This window comes from Felis catus, chromosome D1, assembly GCF_018350175.1.
Source record: "Felis catus isolate Fca126 chromosome D1, F.catus_Fca126_mat1.0, whole genome shotgun sequence".
NCBI lineage: Eukaryota > Metazoa > Chordata > Mammalia > Carnivora > Felidae > Felis > Felis catus.
The window spans coordinates 104,024,659-104,051,191 of record NC_058377.1 but is presented as its reverse complement, the minus strand read 5'-3'; the positions used below and the strand labels follow the sequence as shown (position 1 = coordinate 104,051,191).

Below are 26,533 nucleotides of genomic sequence, written 5' to 3'. Positions count from 1 at the left end.
TGCCCAGTCCCCAGTGTGACTTTTCCCTTCCCCAGAGGTAAAGCCCGCCCGGACGCTCGGGGAAGCCAGGGGACTTGCTTGGCTTTCCTGGCAAACTGAATTGATGCTCAGAACTCAAGAGTTCTTTGCTATTTGTTGACCGTGGGCTTGACAGGGGCGGTGGGCTATCTTCCTCTGGAAATGGGTTTCCTAACGCACGGAAGGGAGTCGCCTGGGCCTGCCGTTCAGTTCCGCACTGTTTTATGATTGCTGGGAAGATCTTCAAAACCACACTCCTCTTTCCTTTCCAGCGAGCCTCAGCGAAGGAGTATGGTGGAGAGCGTCAGGAGCCTGGGTTCCTCTCCGGGCTGTGCCCTGACCGGCCCTGGGAACCGCGACACCCCTCCTACCCAAGCTGAGCTCTACTTGCCTCTTGTATAAAAAATAGGGGCAATAAAATCTGCCCTGTCTGTAAAGGCGATATTATGAAGCCTCAATGACAAAGAGCGGGCAGGAGGCAGGGAGGCTCCCTCCCCGGCTCCCTCCCCAACTCCCTCCCCCCCCCCCATCTGTAGCTGCCCTTTTTCTTCTCTCACTTCCCCATCACCCTCACCTCCTCTGCAGCATTATGACCCAGAGCAGGTGAAAGGAGCGCAAAGGTCTTACCCAGGATAAGGGAAGAGAAAGAAAAGCCACTGTAACGGCATCTCAGCAGTGCCTTGAACAAGGCCTGGATTTTTGCCCCAGGAGCTTTTACAGCTATCAGCATATTTACCACCTATTCATCCCACACGTACCCTGCATCATGCAAAGGGCTCTGTGTGCTCTTGCTTTTAGTCCTTACAACCACACACTTCACAGACCTGAAAACTTAGGCTCAGAGGTGGAGGGACAGCCAGTAATCGGTGTGGCCAGGAGGCAACCCCAGTTCTATCCATTCCCAAGCTTCCCAAACTTTCATGTGTTCTTGCATCCCCTGGGGAGATTCGAGAGCAATCAGACTGATTTTGTGGGTGCAGGCAGGGGCTGAAGCCTCGCAATTCTCACAAGCTCCCAAGAAGAGGGACTGCTTTGTGTCTATCAAAGGCTACATTTAAAATTCCATATAGACAGAGCCTGTGTCCCCCACTCCCCAGGGCTGAGCACCGGACCTGCCCCATAGAATGTACTCGGTAATTATTTGTTACTCAAAACCCAAGCTTTAACCATCCTCTATATCAAGTCCCATTATGTCATTTGATCTCATAGCAAATCTCTAAGGGATGATCATCCCCGTTTGACAGACAAGGAAACACAGGCTCAAAAGACTAAGTAGCTCGGGGTTTTTACGGCTTTTGTGCAGTAGGACTGGAGGCGGTCTACCTTCATTCAGATCCTTTGCCCTGACCACAGCTGTCCGGAGGATGAGGGAGAAATTAATAATTATAGACCTCAGGGTGGCGAGGTGCTGGGCCCATCCTGACACGTGACCAGCTCACAGCTCAGGAGGTCACCCAGGGGCTCTGAGCAGGTCCTGGGGGAGGGGCAGCCGTACTCGGCGCCCCCTCCCCGCCCCCCAAGGGAGACAAGGAGGGTAGGAGGAGGCTGATCCTGGGCATATTGCCAGGTAGCAGGCTGGTAGAGGTGACCCCTGACCTCACAGAGAACTCCTCTGGACTCAAAGAACCCCCACCCGCAGACCCCAGCTCTGAACTGAAACTGTCCAGCTTGTGGGGAGGGGAGGGAGGCATCCAAGGAAATCACAACCCAGGGATGAATCACTGGCACCTGACCCCAAAGCGGAGGGGCGGGGGTGGGGAAGGGGCGCGGATGCGGCGGGAGCTCCGGGGGCGCAGGCCTGGCGCGGGGTCCCCCCTCTAGCCCGGATTTGGAGAACATAGGGAAGGCCCTCTCCCGCGCAGCTGCTGCCCCCGGCCCAACAGTTCCCGGGTGCGGCGGGACTCACGGCCTTCAGCTGCTCCAGTCGGTCCTTCATCCTGCTACCCAGGCGCCCGGAGGCAGGTGAGCGCGTCCCAGGTGAGCGCGTCCCAGGTGAGCGGCCGGAAGTGGCGGGCGGCCGGCCGGCCGGCCGGGCGGGTCGGGGCGAAGGAGCTGGAGGCGGGCGGCGGCCGCGGGCTAGGAGGAGCGTCCGAGGCCACGGGAGGCTCCGCCGCGCCGCCCCCTGCGGCCCCGCCGGCGCCGCGCTCTCCAAATCCGGCTCCCGGGCCGGCGCCGGCGCGCAGCGCAGATCCGCCCGGCGGGCCCGCCCCTCACCTGCGCCGCGCCCCGCGCTCCTCCTTAAAGGGCCCTCCGCTCGGGCGGCTCTGGCTCCGGCGCGGGGGGGAGGCCGGGGGAGCCCAGGGAGAAGGGCGCGCCCGAGGGAGACCCCCTCCTTTTCCCCCGACGGCCGCTCGCGGCCTGCACCGGGCTGTGTCGGGCCCGGCCGCACACTGTCCCGGGGACCGAGAACGCTGTGCGCCTAGCAGGTGGGAGGGAGAGCCAGGCGTCCCTCTCCCCCCCCCCCCGCAACCGAGGAAGGGCGCTCCAAGGGACGGAGCTGGCCGTCCGGGGGACTGCGGGATACCGCTGGGGGCGCGTGTTCTTTCCTGGAGGAAATAACCGGGGGGGCGGCGGGGCGGCGGCGAAGACTCTGGATTTGACACTGGTCGCAATCGCTCGCGACCCCTCCGAGAAATGGAAGCAGTCCAACGTTGGAGGCAGCACCTGCCGCTAATAATCTGTACAACTTTGGGGGTTGCGGTTTCTCTAGGGGACTCCGTTTCCGGAGGGGTCTGGTTCGCACCGCACAGAACCGGGGTGGTAAGATCGAGATGTCTGTGTCACGAACTGTTTGTCAAGCTGAAGCCGTCTTCGTTCCTACGAGGTGTGGACTGCCAGGTGGGATGGGTCTACCGAAAAGGTGGGCGGGGTCTTTGCGCCGCCCCTTCCCTCCCTTTCTTCCCTCTTCCCGGTTCATCTTCCTCCTTGGGAACCACAGACCTATCCAGCAGAGGGCGGTGCTCAGTAAGTGGGAGTGGCAGTCCGAAGACTGAATTCTCAAGTCACGACAAGAATGTGCTCTGTGTATTCAGGTTAAAAGGCTGTAAATATTTTCGTAATTCTAACAGAACTTTGCCCTCCTCTGCGATCTTAGTGCGTGCTCCAGGCTGACTTCATCTCCTCCCATAAAGATACGGTCGTAAGCGGTCGGGCTGGATGAACTCTTTCTCGTCCCTGATCCTCCTTTGGGCTACACTTCCTTCCACCCCGAACGCTCCCTAGGTGAGTTCCCGACGTTAGTAAAGGAAGGCTTCTGCTCCCCCTGGTGGTCCTAAATGGAAAAGGTGACTAAATCGCACACCGTATCTCCCCTTCCCTTAACAAATTTTTGTTAGTGCGCATATATTAGCTGGGTCCCCCTCCTCAGGAAAAGAGAGTCTCCTGAGGGAAACAGAGGTGTGAACAACTCTTTACATTAAAGTCTGGAAAGAGCCATAGGAGTCTGGTATAAGGGTCAAGGATGGCCACACCACCTGCCTGAACACATCCAGGGATGGAACATCCAAGACCTCCTGGTTAAAGAGAATTGTTTTCAAAAAGAAAAAAATCATGACTCTCAGACAACTATAAAGTGAACACACATCAAAGATTTTATTTGACTCATTAATTAATGAGGGAACGAGTAAAGTGTGAAAAACCTGTTTACAGAAGGAGCCAAAAAACAGACACTTACACAGGCCATCGGGAATGCTGAAATGAATATGTTAAATGCAAAACCGACTTCCGGGGGTGGGAGGAGATCAATGGCACCTCAATCAGATTTTGTTTGCATCTCCATGGAAAAGAACTATTTGCATTACTAGCAGTTTTCTACGATCTACAGAATTGTAAAATAGTTACAGGACCATCGGAGGCACAGACCATTAATAAAAACAGATAACCCAGTGCTCCTTTGGGCAGCACATATACTAAAATATAGATATACGATATAGAGAAGATTAGCATGGCCCCTGCACAAGGATGACACACAAATTCATGAAGCTTCCATATCCCCCCCCCCCCCCCCCCCCCCCCCGCATTGGGCTCTCTGCTGTCAGCACAGAGCCCACTTCAGATCCTCTCCCCTTCTCTCTCTGCCCTTCCCCCACTTGTGGTCTATCTCTCAACATAAATAAACATACGTAAATAAATGCAGATAATCCAGAAAGGCCTACCACACCATCTGACACCCAGTAAGCTTTTTTTTTCCATTTTAACTGTTTCACAATTTTTCCAGACACTCTCAAGAAAGCATCTTTCCCGATTGAACAGTTCCAACTGTTTAAAAAAAAAAAAAAATTTTTTTTTTTGCTCTACAAAAATTTCCCTCCCTATAATTTCCACCACTGTTTATTGTTCCTTGCCTTTGCCCAAACATTAAGAAGTGTAATCTGTCCTTCACAAGATGGGCTTTCCATGAAGGGAGAGTTGCTGTGGGGCTGGAGAATGATTGCTGATATATGTAGCCGGGAGGCCCGAGTTGTAGGCAGAGTTTCTGCCACAAAACTTAACACTTAACACCACACAACCTGTTTTCTCATCTGTGAAATAAGGAGGTTGATCAAAACTTGTGGTTCCCAACCTTTCCAAGATCAAGAGTATCCTATAGGCTTTGTTTTCATTGATGGATCTCTTGTTTTAAAAGATTTCATATCCTTCACAAAATATATTTACTGGGGAATCAGAAATTTGGATTCCTCAAACTCAGACGCAGAGAACAGAGTGGTGGTTGCCAGAGGTGGGGGGGTAGGGGTGGGGAGCAACATGGTGAAGGAGGTCAAAAGATACACACTTCAGGGGCGCCTGGGTGGCGCAGTCGGTTAAGCGTCCGACTTCAGCCAGGTCACGATCTCGCGGTCCGTGAGTTCGAGCCCCGCGTCAGGCTCTGGGCTGATGGCTCAGAGCCTGGAGCCTGTTTCCAATTCTGTGTCTCCCTCTCTCTCTGCCCCTCCCCCGTTCATGCTCTGTCTCTCTCTGTCCCAAAAATAAATAAACGTTGAAAAAAAAAATTAAAAAAAAAAAAAAAGATACACACTTCCAGTTATAAGTCCTGGGGGTGTAACGTAGAACATGGTGACTAGAGTTAACAAGAACGTACTGTGCATTTGAAAGTCACTAAGATGATAGACTTAAAACTTCTCATCACAAAAAAAAAAAAAAAATTGTAACTATGTGAGGTGCTAGATGTTAACTAAACTTACTGTGGTGATCGTTCTTGCTGTCTCTATATATCTCAAGTCATTATGCTGTAACCTTAAACTAATACCATGTCGTGTGTTAATTATATCTCAATAAAACTTGGAAACCAAAAAGAAATTTGATTTCCTATGAGATGATTCCAAGAAAAAGTACAATAACCTTTTGGTTAGCCTAGGGAGCCATAACAGAAATGACTGTATCATTTCCCTTAAACTTTTTAAAAATACTGAAAATAGGGCAAAGAGCCCTCTCAACTGCAGGAAGGTACTTAGAGGCATCAAGCTTTCTTTAAAACTTTTGTTAGGCATGAACCCCATTTTGTTTATTTTCTGGTAGCATATTACTATTTGCTCTTCCCTGACAGGCAGAAGTTTGGATTCCACCTGCTAGTTGTATACAAGAAATGAAAAAGTTGGGGCACCTGGGTGGCTCAGTCGGTTAACTGTTGGACTTCGGCTCAGGTCATGATCTTGCACTCTGTGAGTTCGAGCCCCACATCAGGCTCTGTGCTGACAGCTCAGAGCACAGAGCCTGCTTCGGATTCTGTGTCTCCCTCTCTCTCTCCCTTCCCCAACTTGTGCTCTGTCTCTCTCTCTCTCTCTCTCAAAAATCAATAAATGTTAAAAAATTTTTTAAAAAATGAAATGAAAAAGTCAAGTAACTGGAATATGGTACCTGGGCAAGGGAGTCCAGGGGCTGGTGAAAAAGACTCTTGATGTTGAGCCCAAGCGGACTCTAGGGTCTCCACGTAGGTGTGGACGGGGACTTGAGGTTTCAGGCTTAGTCGGTGCCCCTACTGATGTATTTTTATTCTTCTGCCCCACGGTGGAACTTCGTTTCCCATCTGCTGTGTTTTGGTGTAGCTGTTTCCCCGTTAAACAAACAGAGCCCAAATCCACTCAAGTGTTTGCATTTTGGCTACGTGTAAAACCAGCCGACACTCAGTTTCACCTCTACAGACCAACCAAAGGCTCCTGGCGTTTAGCAACTCCGCTTCCTTCTCTCTCCTCCCTCCGAGCCTACTTCGTTCCCATCGGAGGAAGGGAGTGGGCCTTACCCCTTCTGGACCTCCAGAGCCCACTGCACGACAGGTGGCGCCTCTCCATAGGGCAGCTCACGACATGGCAGCTGGTTTCCATCAGAACAGGCAGGCGAGAGGGAGAGATGGAAGCCAAAGCACTTTTGAACCTAATCTCAGCTGTGACGTCATTTAGGCTGTATCTGTTCATTGGAAGTTACTCACTGGGTGCAGCCCACGCTCACGGTGAGGGGATGACACGGTAGAATGAAGACTGGCAGTCCTCTCAATGGCTACCTAGTACATAGTTCAGATCCCAAATCAGTGCCAGAGTTAGGCTGCGTCACTTTCCCAGAGCGCTCTTCTCCCCCATGCTCGTCCGGGACACCGCTGGTACATTCTCCAGGCCTCAGAGTAAAAGTTTCCCCCTCCAGGATGGAGTTAAGTGTCCCTCAAACATGCCTCTGGTGACACCCTGCGCTTTATCGTAGCCCCTACCACGCTATGAATTACCTGGCCACTGGTCTGCCTCGCACGCCTTCTGTAAGCTCTGAGGACCGCAGCCTTGTCTTTTGTCTTCACTGATGTGGACCCAGACCCAGGCCCAGGGCCACAAATGTATCAGGCGTTCGGTTAAGGTTTACCAAATTTAGTAAGCGAATCTTCTTATAATGTGCCTCCATTACGTCTTTCTTCTGATGGAAACTCATCAGTAGCTTCTCATTACAACGAGTAGGGAGTACAGACTCTTCTTGGAATGGTATTCAGGCCTTTGCCCAATCTGGCCCCGGGCCCCATGCCCTCCATGACATGCACAGCCCCTCATTAGCCTCACCGAATGCCCACCTCCTCTCTGAGCCAGATGCACCAACGATTTCCCACCTACCTCTGCCTAATAGGCCCTTAATCCTTTTCACGTCTAACAGATCCATGCTCCTCCTTCAAAACCCAAACCTCACGTGGCCCCGTGGCCCCTCTGCCTGCCTCTGCACAACTTGTTCAGACCTCTTTTTAAAGCACACCCTGGCTCCGTTGTTAAGCGTCCAACTTCGGCTCAGGTCATGATCTTGTGGTTGCGAGTTCAAGCCCCACAACAGGTTCTGCACTGGCAGCCTGGAGCCTGCTTGTGATTCTCTCTCTCTCTCTCTCTCTCTCTCTCTCTCTCTCTCTCTCTCCCAACCCCCCCAGTCTCTCACTCTCTCTCTCTCTCTCTCTCTGCCCTTCCCCCACTCACACATGCACACTCTCTCTCAAATAAACTTAAATAAATAAAGCAATAAAGCACGTCCTGTCTTGTACCTAGCTGCTTATCCATCTGTGTCCCTGGCTAGCCCATGAGCTTAAGAGCAACAAACCAATGTTATTCACCTCCCAGGGCTACTACGAAGTAGGTAGAATGCAAATATTTGGAGAACAAACCAAAGAATAGTTGGCTACTAACACACACGCTCCCTGGGGATCCCCCTCTCTTCTCTCTGAGGAAGAAGGAAGATGCTTCCTGAATCCTACCTCTTAAAAGTCCAACCGCAACTCCACGTGTTCTGGAGAATGAGTTCTGTGTCACTGAATTGAGGGTTAAAATAACATGGTTTTTTTTATCTCACAAAGATGTCTTCTAGCACATCGTTCAGATGTTTTCCTAGCACGAACCTCCCTGTGCCATACACCTATGCCTCTAATTTGACAATATAAACTATTTGAACCTTATAAACTTGCTTTCCTGTTTATACGAAGTCTTCAATCCCTGAAGCCCTAAAGCCCAAAGTGCTACTAAGAAGAGGTTGGTGAAAGACGCCTCCTCCACAGAGGCCTGCTGTTACTTTGAGCTGCAGAAGGCCCGTTTGGGGGCACCTGGGTGGCTCAGTCGGTTAAGCAGCCGACTCTGGCTCAGGTCATGATCTCACGGCTTGTGAGTTCGAGCCCCGCGTTGAGCCCCATGTTGGGCTCTGTGCTGATGGCTTGGAGCCTGGAGCCCGTGTCGGATTCTGTGTCTCCCTTTCTCCCTGCCCCTCCCCTGCTCGCACTCTGTCTCTCTCTCTCTGTCTCAAAAATAAATAAATGTTAAAATAAACAAATAAATAATAAAGTAAAATGTTTATAACTAAAAAAAATAAATAAATAAGCCATCTAGCATATTTCTCCGTTCGGATGTTATTTTTTTTTTAAGCAGGCTCCATGCTATACCGACTGAGCCAGCCAGGTCCCCCTCCATTTGGATATTAGACTAACCATGCTGAATCTTTCATCGTACTTTTAGAGTTTTTCTCCACCCACCCCCAAGATCTCACAATAATTCAGGGCAGTAGAGTAGGTATTATTCCCCTCGTTTATTGTGAAATTAAGTACAGAAAAATGAAAGGATCTCCCCCAAACTCCCAAAGTACAGTGATAACGTGCTGAGATAGCAGCACCATCCCTGTCATATCCCACGTTCTGCCCGTTCCGACTGTGTGACCTTGAACACGTGACTTAAATTCCCCATGTGTCAGTTTCCTTATCTGTAAGCAGAGATAAAAATAACACCAGTCTCGTGGGTTTTGTGACGATATATGGGCTAATATATGGTAAACATTAATTCCCTTCTGCAATCACTTGAAAAGAAGCCCACTAGCCCAGGACAACTACGCTTGTTCCCTCAACAAGCATGGGGAATTGAAAAGTGCCTGGAGTATTTCCGTCGCTAGTGAAAAAACCCTCTTGGTACCGAGTCGGCAACAGCTAAGGCAGCTTCTTCCAAAGTAGGTTCAACAGGATAAGAGGTTTCATAAGATACCCCAAGGAACAGAAGACTTTAGTGGTGACAGAGCTCGGAAAACATAGAGAAACATATCCTCATCTTAGAATCATGGCGGCACGTTTGCACATTATAGGCACAGAGCGAACCTGCAGTAATGGGTTGGGGTTTGATTGGTACAGTAGTCTTCATGCTTCCTTGACCACATAAAGTTTATTTCTCCCAAACACCTATGATTCAACAAGACTAGTGTCCTGCAAGTAACACTGACCTTGTAGAATATTGTGGTAGAACACAGCAGGAGGGACAGCAAGTGTCTGTAAGTGAACCAAACAAGGTCCTTTCAGGTTCTTGTCTTCAAAGGAAGACGGGAACATTTCAGTTCCTTGTAAGATAAATTTGGGGTCATGGTTTCTGCCCTTTAAGCCTGTGATACATTTTCAGGAAAAAAAGAAACAATGTAGCGGAGTGTTTATGCCTTTCCAGATAAGGAAACAGAGGCACAAAGAGTTCGTTCTCTGTTCTTCTGTCCTTACCGTTCCCCCTTCAGAAATGCCCTCCCTGCTCCTCTTTGCACAGATCTGAACACCTGCATGCTGCAGGTCAAATGCCACCTCCCTCGTCAAACTTGTCTTGATTCCCTTCGCTGTCCCTCCTCTGGAAGCTCATAGCGTTGTATCACTTGCCCTTGGGCTATCACGATTTGTGTTCTTTTTTTTTTTTTTTCCTTAAGTTTATTATGAGGGTGGGGTGGGAGGGCAGTGAGAGAATCTCAAGCAGGCTCCATGCTGTCAGCTTGGAGTCCGATGCAGGGCTCAGTCCCACAAACCGTGAGATCATGACCTGAGCTGAAACCAAGAGTCGGTGGCTTAACTGACTGAGCCGCCCAGGCGGCCCTGGTTTGTGCTCTTCAACGCCACTAGACTTAACTTCACCTTTCCACAGGTAGGTACACAGTAGAGTTCAATAAATAGTTGTTCACTGCCTTCTTAAATGTTGTTGAATGAATAAATCACTATTTTTTTTTTTGGCAGGCTCCACACCCAACAGGGGGCTTGAACTGACGACCCAGAGATCAAGAGTTGCACCGCTCCACCGACTGAGCCAGCCAGGCACCCCAATAAATCACTCGCTATTCAACAAGGAGAGGAATAAATGAGCTTCCCTCACCCTATAAAAAGACAGTAAACCATCCATGTTCTGACGCCATTACCCTGAGGCGGATCGTCCTGAAACAATCACCCCCTGTTCACAGCCGCTTTAGGGGTCTTCCCCTCATTGTGTCCAGCCAGTGTTTGTCTTCACAGAACTAGCTTTGCTCTACCTGAATCCATTACCCCCCTGCTACCCAGAGAGGCTCAATTAAAAAAGCAATCTTTCTGGGGCACCCGGATGGCTCAGTCAGGTGAGGGTCCAACTCTTGATTTTGGCTCAGGTCATGATCCCAGGGTCATGGGATCGAGCCCCAAACTGGGCTCTGCACTGAGCATGAAACCTGCTTAAGAGTCTTTCTCTGTGCCCCTCCCCCGCTTGCTCATGTGCATATTGTGTATACTTACTGCCTTCATCCATCCTTTTTTTTTTCTCTTTTTTTTTTTTTTTTTTTTAATTTTTTTTCAATGTTTTTATTTTATTTTTGGGACAGAGAGAGACAGAGCATGAACGGGGGAGGGGCAGAGAGAGAGGGAGACACAGAATCGGAAACAGGCTCCAGGCTCTGAGCCATCAGCCCAGAGCCTGACGCGGGGCTCGAACTCATGGACCGCGAGATCGTGACCTGGCTGAAGTCGGACGCTTAACCGACTGCGCCACCCAGGCGCCCCTGCCTTCATCCATCCTTAACAAAGTACCACAGACTGGGTGGCTTTATAAACAACAGAAATTTCTTTCTCGGAGTTCTGCAGGCTGGAAGCCTGAGGTCAATGTTGGGTGAGGAACCTCCTCCCGGTCACAGATTTCTTGTAACCTCACATGGTGGAACAGGCCAGGGAGCTCTGTGGGGTTTCTTTTATAAAAGTATAATCTTGTTCATGAGGTGGGTGGTGTTGGGGCTGGGTGTGGGGGGCGGGGAACACAAATATTCAGACCATAGACGCCAGGGACAGATAGAAATGTGCGATACGTGAGTGTGAGTGTGTGTATGTGTGTTGTCTGAAACCCACAGCGGGAGGAGCCCCTGTGGGCATGGGGAGAGTGAGTTAGATGCAGACTAAGAGCTAATACAGAGTCAGAGACTGAGATGGAGACAGATTCGCTCTGGGTGTAAAAGTAAGAAAATAGAGCGTTTAAACTCCAGCGCTTTCCCCGTCACCTTTCCCTGGAAGAGAACTGAGGATGAAAGAGAATTCAACAAGGCACAAACTCAGCATTTGCACTGCTGGCATAAGGAGAAAGTGGCTCCGATGTTCCCAGGCGGATGTGCATCCTTTTCTTGGCTCTACCCCCGCTACCCCCGCCCACATGAGCAACCTGTGGGCCTGCAAAGAGCCCGAGAACTGGACACCGACTTTACGTGTAATGGTGACGATAAGTAAGAACGACATTCCTGCCGTATCTCCCTTTAAAAGCCACTAAGTGGTTTCACGTCATGTATCTCATTACATACAAAACCACCCCAGAATTTAAGTCGGGTGGGACATTTTAATCCCCATTTTAGAGATGAAGGATCTGAGGTCGAGGAAAGAAAAATGACTTTTCAAAAATAATATAACCGGGAAGAAGGAACAGCATAAAACCGGTGACCTCTTAGCCCCCATCTCCTTGTCTTTCAGAAGGCATACTCGTTTGTGTCTTCCCAGCAGTGTTGTAGAGGAACATCCAGAGCGTTCACCGTGTTCAGGACAACAGGAACCTCATCATTGTTCTCTTCAAAGCATCCGTAAGCTCTCTGTTTCTCATGCTGTAGATCAAGGGGTTCAGCACAGGGGTGACGAAGGTGTAAACCACAGACACTACCTGGCCTCTCTCTGGAGAGTACCTGGAGCTGGGGCACAAGTAGATGAGGCTTCCACATCCGTACTGGAGCAGGACCACAGTCAGGTGGGAGGAGCAGGTGGAGAAGGCCTTGTGCCTCCCCTCCGCCGAGTGGATCTTCAGGATGGCGGCCATGATGAAAACGTAGGAGAGGGCGATAAGCAGGAAGGGGATGGTGAGGACGGTGAGGCTGACCACCAACAGGGTGGCCTCATGGACCCACGTATCTGCACAGGCCAGTCTCATGACAGGGAGGACATCGCAGTAGAACAGGCTGATTTCTTGGCTGCGGCAGAAGGGGAGGCGGAAGATGAGCACAGTCAGCTGCATGGCCAAGATGAACCCCAGCGCCAGAGACCCCAGGGCCAGCTGGACGCACAACCGCCAGCTCATCATGAGGGTGTAACGCAAAGGGTGGCAGATGGCCACAAACCTGTCATAGGCCATGACAGCTAGTAGAATGCAGTCAGCGCTGCCCAGGAAGATGAAGAAGAACATCTGGGCACCACAGCCAGGCAGGGAGATGAGGGCTCTCTCTGCGGACAGGACGCTGGCCAGAGTCAGAGGGGCAATGGTGGAAGAGTAGCAGATCTCCAGAGCTGCCAAGCTGGCCAGGAAGAAGTACATGGGGGTGTGCAAAGAATGGTTGCTCCAGATGATGAGAGAAATGGAGCCGTTGCCGACGATGCTGACCAGGTACATGACGAGGAAGGCCACGAAAATCAGCGTCTGCACCTCGGGGAGTTTGGAGAAGGGGCGGAAGTGGAAGTGAATCATCCCAGTCTGATTTGTACCCTCCATGTAGTCAACAAGCTGGGCCTGCGGATGGCGCGGTGCTGCCCCCCTGAGGAGAGAATGAAGGCAGGACGCAGAGCTCCTGCGTGGTGACCCATTCAATCCTTGGCCTCTCCCTTCCTTGATCTCCTCAACCCCAACGGTCTTCACCTCCTGCCTAAACTCATCAACTTGCTTTTAAATCAGACTTCTTGTTGTAGTCACCCAGAAGTAGTTCACCACAGAAATATTTTTTTTAATTGTGGTAAAATATACATGCATAATATTTCTAAGTTTAGCCTCGTGTAAGTATATGATTCAGGGGCATTAAATACATCCACCATGTTGGGTAAACATCACCTCTATCCATAACCAAACTTTTTTAAATCATCCCAACAAAAACTCTGTACCCACTAAACAATAACTCCCCATATGTCATCCTCCCAAACTCCAGTCACTTCTACCCTGATTTCTGTCTCTATGAGTTTGCCCATTCTAGGAACCTCATACAAGTGGAATCATATGGTATTTGTCCTTCTGTGTCTGGATTATTTCACTCAGCATAATGCTTTCAAGGTCCAGCCATGTGGTCGCACATGTCAAATTTCCTTTATTTTTTATGGCTGAATAGTATTCCATTGTGTGTAAATACCACATTTTGCTCATCCATTCATCTGTTCACAGACACTTGGATTGTTTCCACCTTTTGTCTATTGTGAACAATGCTGCTGTAAACATAGGTGTGTAAGTATCTGTTCAAGTCAGCACTGAAATCTTAAATCACACAGTACCATACTCAGACCACAAATTCCTCTGTGCCCTCATCCCTTGCCTGGTTCTCAACAGTGCAGCCTCTGGGTATGGACCATCTAGGTTCTAATCCCTGATCTGCCATTGACCAGGAGTATGACCTAGAGCAACTTGATGAAGCTTTCTGCTTCAATTTCTATATCTATAAAGATGGCAATAGGACAGAACTCTTAGGATTGTTGTGAGAAGTAAATGTGTCTGGCCCCTAGTGAACTCTCCATGAGTGTGAGCAATAATCAGGAACACTTCTCTTCTTCTCCCTCTTCAAGACCACTTTGACACCTCCAGTTCCCCCAAATAAGCCTCCTTTGGGCTTTACTCCCTTCCTCACCCAACCAAGACCTATGGTTCATACCTTCCATTAGTTTTTGCCAATATTATCCCCATCCATGGCTCCTTGACCTTTTGCCAACCCTGTTGTTACCTTCTGTAATATCCAACATACCTATTCCAGGTTGACCATGACTAAAGATTACAAAATCCTGCTGAGTGGGGCCACAACAAAGGGGCATTATCAACCCCAGTACTGACCCCCATCCTCTAAAGAGCTCCTCCTTCTGGTCCCCTCCAAAACTAGTGCAAATTTCCCTGGTCTATTCAAGTCTCCTCTTCTGCTACCTCCTTCCTCACTAGCAGTGGATGACCCAGCCTCCCAGAAAAAAAATTACAGAAGCTACTTGGAAGCAATTGTCACTAGTGCTGGACCTATAACATAGGATCTATAACACATCCATAACACATTCCCTCCATCTGACATCACCCTCTAATGGTTCCCTAGCTCCTTCCCATCATGACTATTTCCTACTCTTTAGCCCAGGCAACCCAGTTTCCATCTTACTACCTGAAACCACTCTAATGAAGTTCACCAATGACTTCCAAGTCATTGAATCCAACAGCTACTTTGGACTTGAAGCTGCCAGCTACTCCCTACTCCTTGAAATTTCCCATCCATAGCCTCTGTAATACTATTCTGCCCAGACTCCCTTCCTACCTCTCTAGACACTTTTCCATCTTTTTTCCACTTTTCTGTTTTTCCATTTCCATCATTTTAGAGATTACTCTTCCTCTTAGTGATTTGCAAAAGAAAGGTTTTCCTGGCTATTCTAGGTCTGCTCCCCAGATCGACTCTCCACCCTGCTCTGCCCCATGGGAGGCTAGTCACTAAGGACTGCATTAGTCAGTCACCCTCCCCCTGTGGTTTCTGGTTGGGTTTGGCTGATGAAAGCTACTGACAGGAGAATGAAAAGTAGCATAAAGAGCAGTAGGGTATTTATCCTCCCCTCCCCCAACACACACACACACACACACACACACACACACACACACACACCCCATATTACATCTCCTGCAGAAACATAAAACTGACAGTTTGCCTTTCTTCCAATGATTAAGCAACTCACAATGCCACAGTAAGAAGGGGGGGACCACTTTGCACCCCGAGTTAAACCAAAACAGATCAGCCTGACTTTTTTATGGATGCCCAAAAGAATGTATTTTTTGTTTATTTTTGCTATGCTGACGTCTGAAGATGTGTCATGATCTTTGAAAATATAATAATCGTTTAAGAATGTTGTTTTCCACCATACACAGAATAATACAACCTTATATTCTTGCTGACTTACAGTTTTACCCTTTGAGTATTTGTTGGGTTTTTGTGTCTTACAAGCCAGTCTTTTTAAAGTCTGACTCCCTGCATGCTTTGGAAGTAACGTGTTTTCCTTTCCTAAATGCATCTGCCCCTGCATGGGTCATCTGTTTGGCACAGCCTCATGTCCGGTAGGAGGGCTAGAAGATGGCTGGAATCATGGTAGGAAATTTTTCATCTGGAACTTTCTGAGAGTTTTATTCCTTGAAAATGCTAATTCCTTTTCTGGAACAACATTAAGAACACATGCCTGGGGCACCTGGGTGGCTCAGTCAGTTGTGCATCTGACTTTGGCTCAGGTCCTGATCTCGTGGTCTGTGAGTTAGAGCCCGGCGTCAGGCTCTGTGCTGACAGCTCAGACCCTGGAGCCTGCTTCGGGTTCTGTGTCTCCCTCTCTATCTCTGTCCCTCCCCCGCTCATGCTCTGTCTCTTTCTGTCTCAAAAATAAATAAATGTTTAAAAAAAACATTAAAAAAAAAAAAGAGCACACGCTTGCCTGCCTTTCTCTCTATGCAGAGTGAGAATGGACAGCACATCCTCTACCCCAAATATTTGATCTCTGTGAATTAAACACTAATGGGACAAACAGTTATAAGAAAAAGAACTACTATCTATAACCAGGGATCTCACCATTCCCTGCATGTGTTTGCCTCTGTGTTCACATGTATATTTCTGTCCGCTCCTTGGACTCTAAGCCCCAAGGGGGCAAGGGACAATTGGGTCCCATTTTTTACTAATGCCCAGGACCTAGTACAGTGTCAGGCACTATGCAATGCTGTATTGACATGAACCCTGGAGATTTACTGAAGCTCTATCAATGCTGGTGACTGATACTTAGTACTTTTGAAGTAAAAATAGGAATCTTCATTTTACACTCTGATACTAAAGAGGTGTATCCTTTCTGGAGAGATAATCAGTGTTTTCAAGAAGTAATTTAAGATGTCACATGCGTTGGAGGTGCCTGTGTGGCTCTGTCGGTTGAGCGTCTGACTCTTGATTTCGGTTCAGATCATGATCTCATGGTTCATGGGATTGAGCCCCATTTCGGACTCTGTGCTGACAGTGCAGAGCCTGCTTGGGATTCTCTGTCTCCCTCTCTCTCTGTACCACCCCCAGTGTTGCTTGCACACTCTTTTTCAAAATAAATAAATAAACATCAAAAAAAAAAAAAAAAGATGTCCTATGCACTGAATCAGTACTCTCAACATTAAAGGATCTACCCTAAGGAAATAGCCTAGAATATGGAGCCAAACACACAAAGATGTGTGCAGTGTGCCTTAATAATTTTTTATAAGGAGACAAAACAAATGCTTAACAAAAAGTAATGTTTGGGGGCACCTGGGTGGTTCAGTTGGTTGAACATCTGACTTCAGCTCAGGTCATGATCTAACAGTTCATGGGTTTGAGCCCCACATCAGGCTCACTGCTGTCAGCACAGAGCCTGCTTTGGATCCTGTCTCCCTCTCTTTCTGCCGCTCCCCTACTCATGTTCTCTCTCTCTCCCTCAAAAATAAATCAACACTTACAAAAGTAATGTTTGAGTCCCTTGACATATATTCATATGATGAACTATTACATTGCCATTGAAATTGTTATGATGAAGAGGTTTAATAAGATGAGAAGACGCTTATAACATTAAATGAAGAAAACAAAGAGGCAAGACTATGCATCGCATGAACAAATTATGCGACCAATACAAGGGAGGATGGTAAACGCTCAGTGTTTTTGAGAAAAATGGGTGATTACTGTTTTCTTCATGCTTTTCTCCACTTTTCAAATTTCCTTCCAAAAACGTGTGTTTATTTTTCCAATTACAAAAGTTTCATTGATTTTTAGAATTCTCGTTTGAGAGGCAAGGAAACGGAAGTTCCCTAGCACACCCCTAGTTATACAAACAGTCATTGTTGGAACCAGGATTAACATCTAGATACGGGCTGGGTTTATTGTTGTGAACCTCCCTGCCTTCCTTCTTTCCTTCCTCCCTTCTTTCTTTTCCTTTCCTCCTTTCTTTTCCTTTCTTTTCCTCCTTTCCTTCCCCTCTTCTTTCCTTTATCCTCATCTCTTCTTAAAGCCAACCCCTTAGATTCAGCTCATCATTCTAGTCCATCAAGATCTTACGGAGAATTTCAATTCTTTACTCCAGTGAGTAATCAATTTTGCTCCCACTGTCATCTACAAATTTAATGAACATGTTTCACAAAGCTATAACTAACTGGGCAATAGACATAGCTCCTGGAGACCACATCTCTTAAGCATACTACCTCCAGTATCCCTCAAAGTTTTCTTCAGAACACCAATAGGTTTTCAGAGAAGTTTAAAGGTAAAAGGTTCTCTGTGTGGAATGTCTTAAAAACTAGAGTGAATTCCACTGCAATACGCAATCACCTTGATTACAGAAGGGATGTTCAACACTCCTTGGATAAGGAATTCTCATTTTCATTCCTTAGACTCACCTAAATTCACAACCCATTCCCCAGACCCCTGGCCAGACACACACATTTCTCTCTTAATAAAATATATGTCATCCTACTTGACTATTAAAGTTACATAATTCATGCTTCCCTTTTCGTCTTAGCTGCTAGGAAGCCCAAACCTAAGTTTTATATTCAACTGCTTATCATTCCTCAACTCTAGTAACTCCATCTCTATTTCTCTCTTGTCTTCTGTACTGTGCAAGTTGATTTTGATCTTGCTGTAACTAGGGTTTGATCGCAAGGCACTCTATTTTTAGGAGCCTACGAAGCGTGATAAATCTATTATACAAACAAAACAATTATTCTTGCCTTTTGTGTCTTCATCCAAGGTGTTGACGAGTGAATGAGAAATCTCTCCACTCTTCGCTCCCAAACTTGCTCCTCCTCTGGGGTCCCCTCAGTGGTACAAAGATGACAATCCTGTGGGCTTGGTCATAGTTAAATGTTCTCTTTCATTGTCTGCTTTCTTCTGCCTTTGCTGCTGCCTAATGCCTTGCTACTTGAAGGTTGGATCAGAGAATTCCAACTCTCTTCTCACCCAGGAAATACAAACTCTCAATAATGTTGCATCCTCTTTGATGAGTCTCTTGGCACCAGTACTGCTTCCAAAGACTTGGCAAACATCCACAGAGAGAGCCTTTCCTCTTCCATAAAGACCTTTGCATACTCCTCTGCCTTCTTCCCTTACAGAGTGGAACTAACAGGACTATTTATGCATTCACTCAATCAACAAGGATTTACTGAGCATCTACTATCAACCAGGCATTGACTGTGTCACCTGGAAACTGAGTAGATTACACAATATTTTCTGGGTGTCCCATCAAAGCACGGACTCCTCCTACAAAGGAGGGTGGATAACTTCTCACCAGTCTTAGGCAATCTAGGAAATCAGTCACATTTTAAGGGAGAGACAGACTCTTCTCTCACTCTCGGTGGTGGACTGGTTCAGAGACTTGTTTGTTGTTAGAATATTTGGCATAAACACTGTCACTTCATTCACTCCAGGAAATTGTACAAATGTTCCCATCTAATTGTAACTTCACCCCAGAAAGCCCCTCACAGGATCAGGGAATCCCAAGGTCAGTAGGGTTCATTGGTCCATTTCCCAGGGTCTAGACCATACAACAAACAACTCATCAACCTGGTCTTGCATCTACCCTCCTTACCTTCTGCCTGGAGAGACTGGCAACCACATCATTCCCTGAGGCTGAGTGAAGGCCACAGTGGAATCCCCTTCTTAATAATCTTGGGAACCGTGGAGGCTGACTCTGAAAAACCACCCAGCACTGAGGGGAGCACACATCCACATGCTGTTAAGCCTTCCCTGCTGCCTCTTCTCAAGGGAAAAACATAGGACTCTAGCCCTTGCAGAGACAGAATTCTGGGTTGTCTCTCTCAGCTCTCAGTTCTTCTCATCTTCTTTCTGGAGATTTCCCTGCCAGTGTCGGTTCAGTAAAGCCCCAAGAGGCTAACTTGGGTTTTCACTTGACCATCCCCTGTAGGTCAATGAACACAAATAGGAGTTGTTTGGAGACGTGATATTCCAAACAGGTTTAACTGCTACTAGACTGAGCTATATTCTAATTATTGCTTAATTTTTACTCTCCAAGTTTGAGAGCGTTTAAAAGATACACAATTCTTCCCCTGTTCATGCTCTGTCCCTCTCCGTCTCTCAAAAATAAATAAATGTTTAAAAAAATAACAAGTAAAAGATACACAATTCTAATTAATCCAGGTAGAGATTAATATCTTGTGCACCTAAACAAATTCCAGGAATCTTTCAGAGCTCAGCCAGGTGTCATCTGTTAAATGAAGCCATGTTCTGCTATGCACACCTTCCCCCACCCTCCTCCACAAAGGGAAAGTTTACTCCCTGCTCCAGGCTCTGTGGTGGCTTTGTCCCCACCCCCAATTATAGCACTTATCTCTCTGTATTGTTTTTTTATTTTTTTTTAACATTTATTTACTTTTGAGAGACAGAGAGAGAGTGTGAGTGGGGAGGGGCAGAGAGAGAGGGAGACACAGAATCTAAAGCAGGCTCCAGGCTCTGAGCTGTCAGCACAGAGCCCGACGTGGGGCTCGAACCCATGAACTTTGAGATTGTGACCTGAGCTGAAGTCGAACACTTAGCCGACTGAGCCACCCAGGTGCCCCAATGTTTTTCTTCAGTTAAATTCAACTCACTCACTTTTTGTTACCTATCAACATGTATTATGCCAGTTCTATCTTGTAATCTCTCATTTTCATTCATGTGTCACCTAAAATTTTCATTTCAAGAATCAGTAACTGAAAATTCAGTGAACATTGCTTAAAATGAAGACCTACGGAGCTCCTGGGTGGCTCAGTCCATTAAGCATCCAACTCTCGACTTTGGCTCAGGTCATAATCTCATGGTTCATGAGTTTGAGTTTGAGCCCCATATTGGGCTCTGCACTGACAGCTAGGAGACTGCTTGGGATTCTCTCTCTCTCTCTCTCTCTCTCTCTCTCTTTCTCAAAATAAATAAATAAACTTAAAAAAAAATGAAGACTACAGGGGTGTGTATGTGTGTGAGATAGAGAACTTGGCAGGAAGTTGTCAAAGCAATCTAGAAAGAAAAATGCAAAACAGTTCCTGAAAAGCAGTCACCAACCATTTGAAAGCCTAACTGACCTGGAACATGTTTCAGGAAGGATAAGTGGGCAGGTGTCATCTTTGGATCCTTCTTCTAGAATCAGACTCCAGGGAGTTTGGGAAAGAAAGCGACTGCATCCAAGGAGACCATGAAGTGATTTCTATGACCAATGCACCTTTTTCCAGATGGTCTCTTCACATTCTCCAGTGAGTCACTGAGTGCATCCAGCTGACCCCAACATCCAATCTGGTTTTCCCACATGCAACCGCAAACCACATTGGACATAGTTGGCAAATGTGCTATGTTTCCATGAGATGAGGGGGCTCAGTGAATTTTGCTGTTGATAGAAGAGGTCTTGACCTTCACCTTGACCTACATCTCACCTCTCCAGAAAGAGAAACCAGAGAGACGCTGCGGCAAATGCTGTGTGGTCCCGAAGATCGTTTTCCTAAGAGCAAAGACCGGAAGTGGTGAGCTCTGTATTTCACTACAAATCAAGTCATTGGGTTTTACTATGCTTTCTTGAAGGTTTTTAATTTCTAAGTCAAACTTACCTGAGTAATAATCATATCTTAAAATATACATAAAAGGATTTGTGTCCGGTAACGTCCATGAGCAAACAGGTTGCATTTTCAATATGGTCGTGAGTTTTACTTTCACACAGCCTGGCTTCTGTCACAACAGACTCATTTTATTCACAGCCAAGCCACCATTCTATTTGGTATGTTGTTGGTCTTTTACAGAAGCATTTCCTTAAGAGCTTTCCCAGAAGATTATCTTCATCAGGTTAAGTTAATTAGGTGTGAGGGAAAGAAAGAAAGAAAAGGAAGAAGAAAGAAAGAAAGAAAGAAAGAAAGAAAGAAAGAAAGAAAGAAAGAAGAAATAAAGAAAAGAACAAATGAAAGAAAGAAAGAAAGAAAGAAAGAAAGAAAGAAAGAAAGAAAGAAAGAAAGAAAGAAAGAGAAAAGGAAAGAAGGAAGGAAGGAAGGAAGGAAGGAAGGAAGGAAGGAAGGAAGGAAGGAAGGAAGGAAGGGTGATAGTTGTTTGGGGAAGCCCCAGTCATACAAAGACTGCTCTATGGTAGAGCGTCCCAGGTAATGTGCTTGTGAATCTTCAAGAGCAAAGTAAAATATGCACTCTTCCCACCCTTAATTAGCCAGGGAAATTTTTTCCATGCCATCTGAGAGACGTGGCCTTTGAAAGTAGGTCAACATTTTGAGAAACACTGGTTTGTTCTAGAAGAGAAGATGACCCCATGTCTCATGGCAACTCTTCCTGTTGGCTGCATCTGAGAATTCTAAGACCTTTAGGCTGTTGGAATTTAGTGCGCTTGCCCTCTTAGCGTGCAGTCTTCTAAATAATGCAAATAAATTTTAGGAAAAGCAAGCAATGGATTTTGTTTCTAAAGAGCAGTGGAATCCAAATGAGACCCAGGTCATCTGCTACAGTTCACAAAGTACTTTTATATCCATGACCTCACTAGTGCTCCTTTCAACGGGAGTCCCGTGACTTTACAGATCAAGACACTGTGGCTTCATACCCAGAACACAGACACACCACAACAGAGGAAGAGCAATAGAATTTAAAACAGTTCCTGAAGCTCAAGTGTCTTCCCTCTTGGCTTCTAGTCTTCTTGATGGTTCATCCTTTTTTTTTCTTTTTCCAAGGTAGGAAAAATTGTTTGACCAATAATATCCAGAAAGAGTCAATGTGCTCTGAGCAGCAAGAACCTTGTAATTTCTTTTTTTAGAGCATCCTTAAACAATTTGTTTCTCGTGCTGTTGATTAAGGGGTTCCGCACAAGGGTGATGAATGTTGAAACCACAGACACCCCTGGCCCCTCTCTGGAGAGTAGCTGGAGTTGGAACACAGGAAGGAGGCTTCCCCATCCACACTGGAGCAGGACCACAGTCGGGGGGGGGGGGGAGACAGGTGAAAAAGACCCTGTGCCTCCCCTTTGCTGAGCGGATCTTCAGGATGGCGGCCATGCTGAAGACAGACGAGAAAGTGATAAGCAGGAAGGGGATGGTGAGGGTGGTGATGCTGACCATATACTTTGTGTGATAAGTTTCATTTACATTTCATTTTACTCTTGTAACACCTTACTGGATATGTCTGTCAGTGTTTAGTGCTTCAACTCTACAGATGAGGAAACTACAATCCACAGAGGTAGGTTGACTTGTCCAGGTTTGCACCGCTGGTCAGTGGCTGATCTGGAATTTTAAACCAAGACTTCTGACGTCCTATCTCCCCCCCCCCCGCTTCCATCAATGTGCAAGAGCAACAGGAAAAGGATTTGGGGGTCCATAGGGGCCCCCCAAAGCTGAGTTACAGCCTGCATGATATTTTTAGTTAAAAAAGGGAAGGTTTTCTTAAATAACTATCTTCTATAAACTCATTAGGCAGTAGGGCCATGATTTAGTTAGTTCAGGCTATTAGACAAAGTGCCAGAGGGGCAGCTGGTGGCTCCATCAGTTAGGTGTCCAACTTCGGCTCAGGGCATGATCTCACATTTCATGGGTTTGAGCCCTGTGTCGGGCTCTGTGCTCAGAGCCCAGAGCCTGCTTCAGATTCTGTGTCTCCCTCCCTCTCTCTCTGCCCCTCTCCCCTCTCAAGCTTTATGTCTCTCTCTCTCTCTCAAAAATAAATAAACATTAAAAATCATTAAAAAAAAAAAAAAAAAGAACAAAGTGCCAGATACTGGGTGGCTTCTAAACAACAGAACTTTATTTCTCACAATTCTGGAGGCCGGAAGTCTGATATTGAGGTGCCACATGATTGGGTGAGGGCCCTCTTTCACGCTGTCATTATATCCTCACACAGCAAAAGGGGCTAGGGAGCTTTGTGGGATTTCTTCTTCTTCTTTTTAAAAAAAATTGTTTTAAGTTTACTTATTTATTTTGAGTGAGAGCATGCATGCATGTGAGCTCACACAAGAAGAAGAGGGACAGAGAAAGAGAGAGAGAGAGAGAGAGAGAGAGAGAATCTCAAGCAGGCTTCACACTGACAGCACAGAGCCCCAGGCAGGGCTCGATCTAATGAACTATGAGAATGTGACCTGAGCCGAGATCAAGAGTCAGCCACTTAACCAACTGAGCCACCCAGGTGCCCCTGTGCTTTCTTATTATATTTTTACACATCCATTATCTCACTTGACTGTCAATCCAACCCCCTTGAAATAGAAAGGCTGTTGTTCTCACCATCCTCTTTTTTACATAAAGGAAAAGTGCAGACTCAAGTCCATGGTTAGATCCTAAGGCTAAATACCCACCATTCACCAGAAAATGCAAAGAAAGAATAAGCCATTTCTTCTACACTGAGGGGCCTTATAGACTTATTCTAGAGGCAACACTGAAACATGTGAAACTTGGTTGTACAAAAAGAAGATGATTTGATTTGATTTAGTGAAAAGAGAAATCCCACTGTCAGAAGAGTGGCCAGACAGACTTTAAGGCAGTGGGGCTTGAGCAGACCTTGAATGGCAAAGAGCAAGGTCAGAAGACATCTGAGTCTTTGAATCCATTGGGTCTGTGTACCATCAGGCTGTAGGCTCTTAAAACAGGTAACAGGACGGCGTCCATTATGCCAACTGCTACTGTCACCCTGTCCATCCATTTATTCACCCTCTTCTTCACTGACACTCCTGTCCAGTCCTTATTCTAAGCACTATGATGAGAGAGGAGGCTGGCTAAGTAGTCAGGGCCAATCCAGGGCTTCCTCACCAGAATCTCCTAAAAAGAGAGGAATGTGCACTGATGAGCATCCCCCGGCTGAGAGGGCCATGGAGACAGTCATCTCTCCACTCCTTCCTCTTTGCTTTGGAGCTTTCTGTCCTTCAGATCATGCCTCTACTGGTTTGGGGAATATTTCTTCTAGGAAGGAATATTTCTGGTTTCCTGAACCAGCACGTTCTTACTGTAAGTCTTCTTCCCGCATCAGTCACCTCTTGACTCCTTATGCTATAGATCAAGGGGTTTAGCACTGGTGCAAAAAAGGTGTAGACAACAGACACTGCCCGGCCCTCTTCTGAAGAGGAACTGGAGCTGGGGTGAAAGTAGATAAGGGTGCAACATCCAAACTGCAGGAGAACCACGATGAGGTGGGAGGAACAGGTGGAGAAAGCCCGGCACTTTCCCTCAGCTGAATTCATCCTCAGGATGGTGGCCACAATGTAGCCATAGGAGAGGCAGATCAGGAGGAAGGGGACAGCCACTGTGGCCACACTGATGGCATAGAGAGCTGCCTTGTGCATGCGGGTGTCCACACAGGCCAGGCACATGATGACAGGCATGTCACAGAAGAAGCAGAAGATTTCATTGCGGCCACAGAATGGAAGGTGGCAGATCAGAACGGTCAAAGGCAGTGACAACAGGAATCCCAGGCCCAAAGAACCTAAAGTCATCTGCCCACAGAGCCACCAACTCATGATGATGTGGTAACGCACTGGGTGGCAGATTGCCATGTACCTGTCGTAGGCCATGACAGCAAGCAAGACACAGTCAGACCCTCCAAGAAGAATGAAGGGGAACATCTAGGCCCCACAGCCAGGGAGAGAGACGAGCATGTGCCCCGTGGAAAGGATGCCAGCCAGAGTCAGGGGAGCAATGTTGGTGGAGTAGCCAATTGCCAGCACAGCCAGTGCGAAGAGGAAGAAGCACATCGGGGTGTGGGGGGAGTGATCTCGCCAGACCGTGAGCCCAGTGGTGATGTTTCCAATGAGACTTCCTAAGTACGACACCAAGAAGGCCACAAATAGGAGGGGAGCCACTGCTGGGTCGGTTGAGAAGGGGTGGAAGTGAAAGTAGACCACCCCCATCCGGTTTTCCTCTTCCATCAGACCTGGAACGAGGAAAGGAGTCATGGGAAAAGTGACTCTCCTGTGTCCTTGAGCCTGGAACAGGCCCGGCCGTGTTAAAAACACAGTCTGCAGTCACTGAGTACTTATCCTCAGGGCTTCCTTGGGAGTTGGGTTAATGTTATCTCGCCTCCCCACTGCTCACCCTGCTCGCTGCATGACCTTGGAGAAGTGATAGACTTCAGCCCACTCATTCTAAATTTCTTTTGAAGAGGGGGAGGGGTGGAGAGAGAAGAGAGAGAGAATCTCAAGCAGGCTCTACGCCTGCTGGATGTGGGGCTGGATCTCGCAACTGTGATATCACGACCTGAGCTGAAATTAAGAGTCAGGTGCTTGACCAACTGAGCCACAGAGGTGCCCCTAGCCCAGTCATTTTAAACGTGGGGAGAGTATAACGCCTGGCTCGGGAGCATGGTGAAAATTAGCGGAGATTCTGTGTCTGAAAGTGCCAAGCCCGACAACGGGCACGCAGTAGGTTCTCAATGGGGTTTCCTGTTTTCCTTCTTTCCTTGATCTTCATTTCTTTTTTTTTAAAAACATTTTTAAATGTCTTAAAAATGTTTATTCATTTTTGAGAGACAGAGACTGAGCGTAAGTGGGGGAGGGGCAGAGAGAGAGGGAGACACAGAATCCAAGGCAGGTTCCAGGCTCTGAGCTGTCAGCACAGAGCCCGACGTGGGGCTCGAACCCACAGATCATGAGATCGTGACCTGAGCTGAAGTCGGATGCTTAATCAACTGAGCCGCCCAGGTGCCCCTTTTTTAAACATTTTTTAAAGTTTAGTTATTTTGAGAGAGAGAGAGAGAGAGAGAGAGAAGCAGAGAGAGTGTGAGAAAGAGAGAATCCCAAGCAGGTTCTGCACTGTCAGCACAGAGCCTGACATGGGGCTAGAATCCATGAATGGTGAGATCATGACCTGAGCCTAAATCAAGAGTCAGACCCTTAACCAAATGAGCTACCCAGGTGCCCCTTTCCTTTTTGCTTTAAAGCAAGTACTCCTGATCATTCGCATGCCTCTTTAGTACTATGATTATCCAGTTACCACAACATCTTAAAAATACACATTTATACGAAGAGCATGCGATACCCGTATCGAGCCCAGAAAGCAGGCAATACAGGTGTTTCCTTTAGCCGTTACACACGTGGACGTAGAAGACCAGAGAAGTTAAACATAACTCATGCTGCTATCCTCCCCAGTCCCCAAACTCAGGATTTTGTTATCGTATTTTTTTCTTCAACACTCAACAATCCAATTGTTTTGTTTTGTTTTGTTTTGTTCTGTCTGCCAAACATGGACCCTACTCTTATTTTGCCTTCTTTCATTTGTCCACCCCCATCTGCATTTTTATGGTGTCTATCCTGGATCAACCCCTCTTAAACACTTTTTAAATTGTATTACTCCACATTGACTCTAAACTTAGCAAGTAAGAGAACCTCAGT

The 26,533-nt window shown here is 47.1% G+C and overlaps 3 protein-coding genes, 2 long non-coding RNA genes and 1 other non-coding gene across 8 annotated transcripts in view; 2 read left to right on the top strand and 4 right to left on the bottom strand.

The window, feature by feature from the left end:
• The window catches only part of STX3 (syntaxin 3), a 41,452-nt gene extending 39,260 nt beyond the window's left edge, over positions 1–2,192 (bottom strand). For all 3 annotated transcript variants that reach the window (XM_023239869.2, XM_023239867.2, XM_023239868.2), the window contains exon 1: positions 1,925–2,192. In XM_023239869.2, the coding sequence (XP_023095637.1) occupies positions 1,925–1,954 (30 nt within the window). In that variant the 5' untranslated portion in view covers positions 1,955–2,192. The remainder of the gene's footprint in view (positions 1–1,924) is intronic.
• Positions 2,128–5,713, top strand: LOC123380622. Its single transcript, XR_006586638.1, has 3 exons — positions 2,128–2,856; positions 3,113–3,240; positions 5,561–5,713. It is a non-coding gene; the product is annotated as an uncharacterized LOC123380622 (long non-coding RNA).
• Positions 3,903–4,013, top strand: LOC111556791. Its single transcript, XR_002736519.2, has one exon. It is a non-coding gene; the product is annotated as a U6 spliceosomal RNA (small nuclear RNA).
• A 5,025-nt stretch (positions 5,714–10,738) lies between the features above and the next one.
• LOC101101000 (olfactory receptor 10V1-like) lies at positions 10,739–15,503 on the bottom strand. The gene has a single exon (XM_023239866.2). It carries the CDS (start codon positions 12,720–12,722, stop codon positions 11,784–11,786), a length of 939 nt encoding a protein of 312 aa, XP_023095634.2. The 5' UTR covers positions 12,723–15,503; the 3' UTR covers positions 10,739–11,783.
• Positions 15,504–16,681: 1,178 nt separating this feature from the next.
• LOC123380620 lies at positions 16,682–21,111 on the bottom strand. Its single transcript, XR_006586636.1, has 3 exons — positions 20,793–21,111; positions 20,277–20,686; positions 16,682–19,120 (listed from the first exon to the last, which is right to left on the bottom strand). It is a non-coding gene; the product is annotated as an uncharacterized LOC123380620 (long non-coding RNA).
• A 2,164-nt stretch (positions 21,112–23,275) lies between these two features.
• LOC111556270 (olfactory receptor 10V1-like) lies at positions 23,276–25,646 on the bottom strand. Its single transcript, XM_023239026.2, has one exon. It carries the CDS (start codon positions 24,767–24,769, stop codon positions 24,074–24,076), a length of 696 nt encoding a protein of 231 aa, XP_023094794.2. The 5' UTR covers positions 24,770–25,646; the 3' UTR covers positions 23,276–24,073.
• Positions 25,647–26,533: the final 887 nt, after the last annotated feature.